The 7626-nt window shown below is 50.0% G+C and overlaps 1 protein-coding gene across 1 annotated transcript; it reads right to left on the minus strand.

The window, feature by feature from the left end:
* Window positions 1-2026: 2026 nt before the first annotated feature.
* On the minus strand, window positions 2027-6565 carry LOC104151529 (tetraspanin-7-like). The gene has a single exon (XM_068931391.1). It carries the CDS (start codon window positions 6455-6457, stop codon window positions 5741-5743), a length of 717 nt encoding a protein of 238 aa, XP_068787492.1. The 5' UTR covers window positions 6458-6565; the 3' UTR covers window positions 2027-5740.
* Between the last annotated feature and the right edge of the window lie 1061 nt (window positions 6566-7626).

Here is a 7626-nt window from a genome sequence, read left to right on the forward strand (position 1 = left end):
GACCTTTTCCTACAAATAAATGCTTTCTTCAATTGTTGGAGACATAATTTGGGATGTAATGGGGAAGTGACCATGGCTCTGATAGGACCCCTGATGCAGAGATGTGTGGTCAAGGTTGGATGGAGAGGAGGGACTGCACATGTAACTTCTCATCTTTCAGATGTTCTTCGGCTATTATATGGGCCTTTCGAAACTATAGCCATCTTTTTAAAGTCGGAGCATCTTACAACTTGCTCTGTTCCATGCTGTTGCCAGCACAGCTCAGCCAATAAAATAAACAAAACAGTGTTACCTTTCCAGTGGTACCTACCGTCCTCCTCAGCTGAAGAGATTTCAGACAAAAAGAAAATCTTGGACCCTGTTAGTCGTGTGACTCATGTCTTAGTTGCTGGTCGACATCCTGCGGCACTTCAAAATAAGACTGTGGTAAGACTTCTTAGCTTGACCTCCCAAACCGTTTTTGGACATGCTTTTTCTATTAGTGCCCAAAATATTTTATTATTACTGAATTTCCAGCCCTTTCTAACGGAATTACCAAAATCTCCTGTAGGTTGCTGGGTATTTACTGCATATTTACTGTAATTTAATTGTGGAAATAATAGGAGGACTACTCTTCTTGCCAGGGTCTTTATACACTATCAGCTGATACCAGTGGAAATCACAGAGGTAGTAAGTGATTGCTAAGATAAATACAGAAGCATGAAGATCACTTTTTCAAGGACAAAATCTTTTTTCTTCTCTGATTTAGCCAATCTTACCACTAATATCTAAATTGAAGGAAAACCAGGAAAAACTTCTGTAAGAATTCATGATTCATTACAAAGCCCATTTTCAGTTCTGCTTATCTGTAATGTGAACATGCAAGTACAGTAAATAACTCATGCTGGACAAAAGATCAGCATCAAACTGTTCTTGAAGTTTGAAAGAGTCATAGTCTTGGCATTCACTTAACAGAAAAAATAATCAATGTTATAAAATATACCTTGTTTCGTAACAAGGCCTAATCCTACCACCTTGTGAATGCTAAATCTCAGTTTGGTCAAACAATAAAACTATTGTTTCTACTATTGCAACATATTTTGTTCTTATATTGGTATATTTTCAACTGATCAAATAATCTCCAGTTCTAAAACTGAGTTCAGCTTTTTGTCGAAGATGGGATCAGCCTTTAAAATGAACCGTTTTGTTGAGTAACATGTTGAAGAAGATGACAGAAAACAAATACATGTGTGAGCAAGGGGGAGATGGTGCTGTCTGGTGTAACATTTTCCAGTTACAGCCATTCCGATTGTTCCAGAAAAAAACTAACCTTGAATCTAGACCATTTGGAAAATTAAATTAAAATTGGCTCACTGGTGGGGTAAAAGCTATTGGTGGGGTAAATGTGGATTCATTCTGGGAATTAATTTGAAAATAAAGATATTTCTTCTGTATATTTTAAAAAGTTGATGTTGTGAATTATTATTCTAGCAATAAACATTTCTGTTAAAATCCACAGCAAGTCAGTGAACTTTTCAGTTGTATAAATATGCTTAACCTTGTGTGATCACATGCCGAGGTTTATGGCTATTTCAGTGACTGCAGGCCAAGAAAGGAGAGTGACAGTTTACATTTTGAATTATTCATTATATTAAGCTGACATCCTCAGATTCAGGTCTGATCTCCACACACACACGCACTGGTATGCTTAGAACTGTGTCATTCCTATTTTAATTAAAAATTATCTTAGCAACTTAAAAAACAAAACAAACCCACTGAGGTGAACATCAACACAAGCTTTTTTGACTAAATGAGTTTTAACAGCATCCTTCGTTCTGATTGAGTGCATGTGTCACCTCATGTAATCAGGATCAATATCAGAAATAATTTTAATAATCAGAATCAGTGTAGTAAGAAAAAAGCAACGCCATATTCTTGTAAGTTTTCAAAGCTTACTGATTCAAGGGAAGAAGACTGTAGTGATAAACCCAGCGCAACTCCATGCCCCTTCCCCAACACCTTTCACAACGTTTGTTTTATTGGTTCTTTAATGGATCTTTCTGAATATGAAACCACAGTAGGTTTCTGTCTTTACATTCAGTGTACATTTCATTTACATTTCACTTGTGCATAGTTGAACCATGAAGACACATACAGAAATACAAGTTTTGAGTCAGCTTTTAAATGGAACCCGGCATGATCCAACTCAGTCTACAGTGACCTCGCATCTGCCTATATAAAATATAGACAGCTTCACTCATAACACTTGCTAGACTTTATTTCTGAAACACTAATACTATTACCCATACAAACAAAACTTTTTGCCCATTGTTAAAACTGTACAAAATGCCCTTGAATTGTGGAAAATAACACAAGTTCCACCAGTACATAACTCCAAAAAGCAGTGTTAGTAGGAAGACAGTTACAAACAAAAATAAAAATGAAATTGTGTAAAAGAATAAACAATAAAAAAATCAGTGATTAAAAAAAGAAACACTGTTTTCTCTATAAAGAGATATCCCAACACATTTCCTGAGTTCACCTATGCAGATGAATAATCAAATGACTATAAGAAGCCTGTTTACATCGCACTTTTCACGTGGAACGTGATTATCATATTACCTAGTTACATAGTCATCTAATATTTGGAAAAACCGACAATCAAGCCACCACTAACTCCCAAACACAGCATAAACATTAATCCAGAATTGCTCTTCAGTTTACAGACAAAGCTCCATCCTTGCAGACTAGAACTGCTCTCCAAACAGGCATACAAACAGGACCCTTTATATCTTAAGCAAGGCTTTGTAATCCTTCCTAGCACAAGGACACCTTATTCCTCCCAGCTGCTGACACTTCAGGAAAAAAAAATAGAGATTATCATAACAGAACCCAGTTTTTCCTTTTACACTTTTAACTTCCTGAGCTTTGGCCAGAAGAACTGACCCCCCCAGGGATTATATAAATGATCTTTGCTCATGGAACTAAATAGAGCAGGAAAATCAGTGTGTACTCCAGTGCGTGCCAGATACTCCCGGCTGCTCCGTGTAGATTTTTGTTTGTAAACACTTTTCTGGATTCAAACAGTCCTCATCTGAAACTTATTTTAAACTTTAGACTACTATATATATATCTGGTGAGCAATGTCACACTATTTACGTTGTGTTATTTTTCACAGTCTCAACCGCCGTCAAGCTTGCGCAATTGTTAATGTAAATCATGGCAATTCCCTTTACGGTTTCTGCACAAGCCTGCTGCAATCTTCAGGAAATACTGCACCTTTATGACAGCGGTCCAGCAAGCCAGGGGCTGTTACTAACACGACAAATTGCAGCACTATCCCCAGGTAGGTAAGAGTTACAATCCTGCAGCTGGGACAGATTCACAGTACAGCGGAGCAAAGCCTCTCCCAAAAAAAGGGGAGACTGGTAGAGGACAAAAAAAGGGTATTCACTGCTAGAAAAGACAATGAAAGGGTAGTATTTCCAGGTATTTTTAACTGGCATAAACCATTAAAAGCAGGAAAGATATCTAAAATCAGAATCCTTGGCAACGAATATGACCTCTTGCCCAGGAGCACTGTCAAACAAAATCCTAGAAGTCTATTTTCAGCGAGGGCTGAAGATCTCCAAGGGCGGAAAACAGAAACCCTGGGGCAGGACTCTTTACAGAAACCGCGAGGATTTAAACAGCCGGAGGAGGGTTAGCCCCGCATCTGGCACGATCCTTCCCCTGCTGGAGTCCCCCGCACATGCTCTGGGGCTGGGCGGCAGCGGGACAGCTCTCGCAGGACGGGGCGGATGGAGGGCCAGCGTTTGGTCCGGTTTTCCCCACGGAAAGGCAGCCACCGGCTTGCTCCTCCCTTCGCCCGTCTCACCGGGAGGAGCTGGCACCGCTCGAAGCAGCGGCCTGCGGCAAGCTCCGTCCTCTGCGGCTCCTGCCCGCCCCACCGACGGGACGGAGCTCCCGCCTGGCTAGTCCTAGCAATCAGGCAGTCGCCCTCCAGTGGGGAGAGAAGAGAAAACCAGACAAAACTGGAAAAAGTGGTAAAGCCGAGCGAGGAAGAAAACGATGGGAGCCCTGCTCGCTCCCCACCGCGCGCATTCGTGGCTCGGGCCGTAGAGGTTTACTTCTAACCCCCTCTCCCCGAGGGGAATCCACTCCTCCCTCCGAAGCGATCGCTCATGTCCTTCTTCATTAGAGAGTCCCTGTCTTGCTGGTATTTGTTGTCATTTGTCCTTTCTTCAGTTCCCAAAACATGCCAAATCCTAGACTTCCTTTACAAAAGCTCTTGGTTCTTTTCCGAAATCCTCTCCCTCCCCAGTTTGCTAGGTAAGACGAGTGTTCAGCGTGTCTTTGAGCTTGGAAGCAGAGACACAGGTAAAAGCCCAGTTCAAAGATTTTTGAGAAGTGGGAGGAAACGGGGGGGGGGGGAAGCTTTGAAAGTTCATGACTCTAAACATGAAGGACTTGCTTTTCCTAAGGCTCTGAATACAAGCATGAAACTGTTGGAAAAAAACAAAATTAATCGGATCTGCACTGCTGTCCATCCTGTGCACACCCAGGGCTACACAGCAAGTCGTGGGGTCCTCTGCTTACTCTGAGGTTATATAGATCTGGCTTTGAAAATGGGGGGGCGGGGGGGACCTCAGGGACAAATTCTTCAAAAAAAGAAAAAGTCAAGAATTCAAGAATGCTGAAGGTTGCTTTTTAGATCTGTTCTACACTCTGTTCCACTCACTGAAGTCAATAGCAAAAGTTCAAAAGAAACTTTGGTAGGGAAAGATGCTCTCCCCATCTCTCACTACCTAGTCAGCTCTGATTCTACAGCTTTTGCCATCCTCTTCTATGACAGGGACCCAGGGGTAAGGAAGGCCTGCTCAGCCCTGCAGAGACGTAACCTGCAAAGCACTGGCTAAGAGCACGGGCACATCCTAAAGGAGGAAGTAGTAGAACTTAAAACTCCTCTAGATGGATATCAGGATCAGGAATACTATGGCAGGAAAAGCACTCGTAGCAACTGAATATCTTTAACCTACACAAAACACATGTAGGAAATCTTTGCACAGGAGTGCAGTGCAGGACACCTGCCAGACAGCAAAATGCAGTGGTGGGTCATGCAGTGTCTGGGCAGTTCCCCATGCCACCCCTGACAGCAGCTGCTGGCACAGCTGTCTGGGAGCCGGCAGACCAGTCCCGCACCTTGGGCACTCCAGCAGCTGCAATTTGCCAATTATTTTTTAGTAACCTCGTGCTGTCATCAGTTCCCAGTCTCAGAAGAAAACTCACCCGACGTAACACTGAGAGACAGCTCTCTTGTCCTCACAGATCCCCCTCCTCCTTCCTGGGCCCCATTTCAGGGCCTCAGTATGTGTACATCACCAGGACAACTGGTGAGCCTTGACCCAGCTGTCCATGCTGCCACCGTTGTCTGGAAAGCGTCCAGAGGCTCCAGAGGGGCAGAGGGGACCTGCCACCATGCAGGGGCCACAGCCTGGATTGGAGGCACCTTCCCAGCTCTGAGAGGTTGTGGAGCCACTGTATTTCCAAAGATACAGTGCGGGGATACAGTTGGAGATGCCTCCTGTAGTGTTGATGCCTGTGGCACAGGCTCCAGAGGAGGAATAGGATTTGGTAGAGGAAGCTCAGGTGGAACTGGGGAATACGGAGGATTTTCCAGATGGGGAGCACCCAGATCTCCTGGGTCTGGAGGGAAGAAGGAGCCTGGAGGGGAGAAGTGGCAGAAGCTGGGGGGGGGGTCTCAGCTTGGGCTGGTGATGCCCAGTGGGTGGGCAGGGATGCGGGCAGCCAGCAGGCAGGCTAGCACAATGCCAATGAGCTGCAGCAGTGCCAGCCCCAGGGCAGCAGTGGCAACATAGAACATGTTGCTGCTGACGAAGGCTGAGACCTTGCTGAAGCAGCCATCACGGTGCAGCCCGCGGGTGTTGGGCAGCCTGTGCTGGCAACCACGGCGGGCTCGACAGCAGCTGAGCGGCACAGAGCCGTTTTGTTCCACCACCCAGGGGGAGGTGAGCCAGTCGCGGTAGCTCTCCACGCCGCAGCAGGCCAAAGTGCGCTGCAAAGCATCCAGCGCGTCTGCCTGCCCCTCATCTTCACCGTAGGTGCGCAGGGCCTCACGTAGCCCTTCCTGGAAACCCTGCGCAATGTCCTGGCGGTAGAAGAGTCCTGAGAGCCCTGCCACCAGCCCGGCCACCAGCACAGCAGTCAGAAAAGCACCATAGGTGCGCAGGAGGCCCCGATGCTCCGTGGCAGCGCTGAAGCAGCCTAGGAAGCCCCAGATGATGACGGTGGCACCCATGGCCAACAAAATGGTGGGTGCGTTGGGGTAGTCGTTGGCCGACAGCACCAGGTAGCTGCCCAGCGACACCTTGGCCCAGAGGCCGATGATGAGCATGGTCAGCCCTGCCGCCCAGAAGACGAAGCTGAAGGCCATGAGGGACAGCTTGAGCATAGTCATGGTGGCGGCTGTGGCCCAGCCCGCGGCCGTTGGTGCGGTGAGGGGGGACCCGCGTCCTCCTCGGCTGCTGCTCCCCGCTGGCGCTGGTCTGTCGCCGCGGGGCGAGGCAGGGAGGGGAGGGCGGCGCGGGCCGTCGGGGCGCTGGCAGGTCCCGCCGGGTCTCCCGGGCAGCCGCCGGTGCGGGGCGCTCTGGCAGCTCCCCCGTCGCGCTGCCGGCGCGAGTGGCGGCGCCCGGCCGCCCCGTCCCCTTTTACGCTGCCCGGCGCGGGGGCGCGGCCGGCGCCGGCGCTTGATCTCGCCGCGGGCTCGCCGGGGGTGGGCCGAGCGGCGCCGTGGGCTGCGTGCCGAGCCGAGCCGAGCCGAGCCGAGTCGAGCCGTGCCGAGCCGAGCCGTGCCGAGCCGATCCTAGCCGTGCAGAGCCGAGCCGATCCGAGCCGAGCCCTGCCGAGCCGAGCCGTGCAGAGCCGAGCCGTGCCGAGCCGTGCAGAGCCGAGCCGAGCCGAGCCGAGCCGTGCAGAGCCGAGCCGAGCCGAGCCATGCCGAGCCGAGCCGAGCCGTGCCGAGCCGATCCGAGCCGAGCCGAGCCGTGCAGAGCCGAGCCGAGCCGAGCCGAGCCGATCCGAGCCGTGCAGAGCCGAGCCGTGCCGAGCCGAGCCGAGCCGAGCCGTGCCGAGCCGAGCCGAGCCGAGCCGAGCCGAGCCGTGCCGCGGCCACGCGCAGCGAGGTAGAGGCGGCGCGGGAGCTGCGCGCGGCCGCGGCCGCCGCTGGCGCTGCCCGCGGAGGCGGAGGCGGCGCGGCGCGGGGAAGCGGCCCGCCAGCGGGCACCGACGGGGTGGCTCTGCCGTGTGCTCGGCGTGGCGCCGTCGACCCGGGAGCCGTCGACCAGCCTGACCCTCCCAAGGCAGGAGGTTAATTCAGTTTTAAACAACCGGCTCTCTCCACCTGTGCTCTGGTTAGCGCCCCGCCAGCAATCTGCAGTCCCCAAAGGGAGAAGTAAATACGTAAAGTCCTTACATTGCCCTTGGTAGATTTGCAGTGTAATAAGGGGAGGACGATATGCAGAGGAATTATTCCCGCTTCCCGTGGCGCTGCAGACTCGGATGAGAAGGTCCGGCAGCTGGGAGCTCAATATTAACGTTTGCCGCGATACACAGCAGCCCGGGATTACC

The sequence above is a fragment of the Struthio camelus genome, chromosome 1 (genome assembly GCF_040807025.1).
Source record: "Struthio camelus isolate bStrCam1 chromosome 1, bStrCam1.hap1, whole genome shotgun sequence".
Lineage (NCBI taxonomy): Eukaryota > Metazoa > Chordata > Aves > Struthioniformes > Struthionidae > Struthio > Struthio camelus.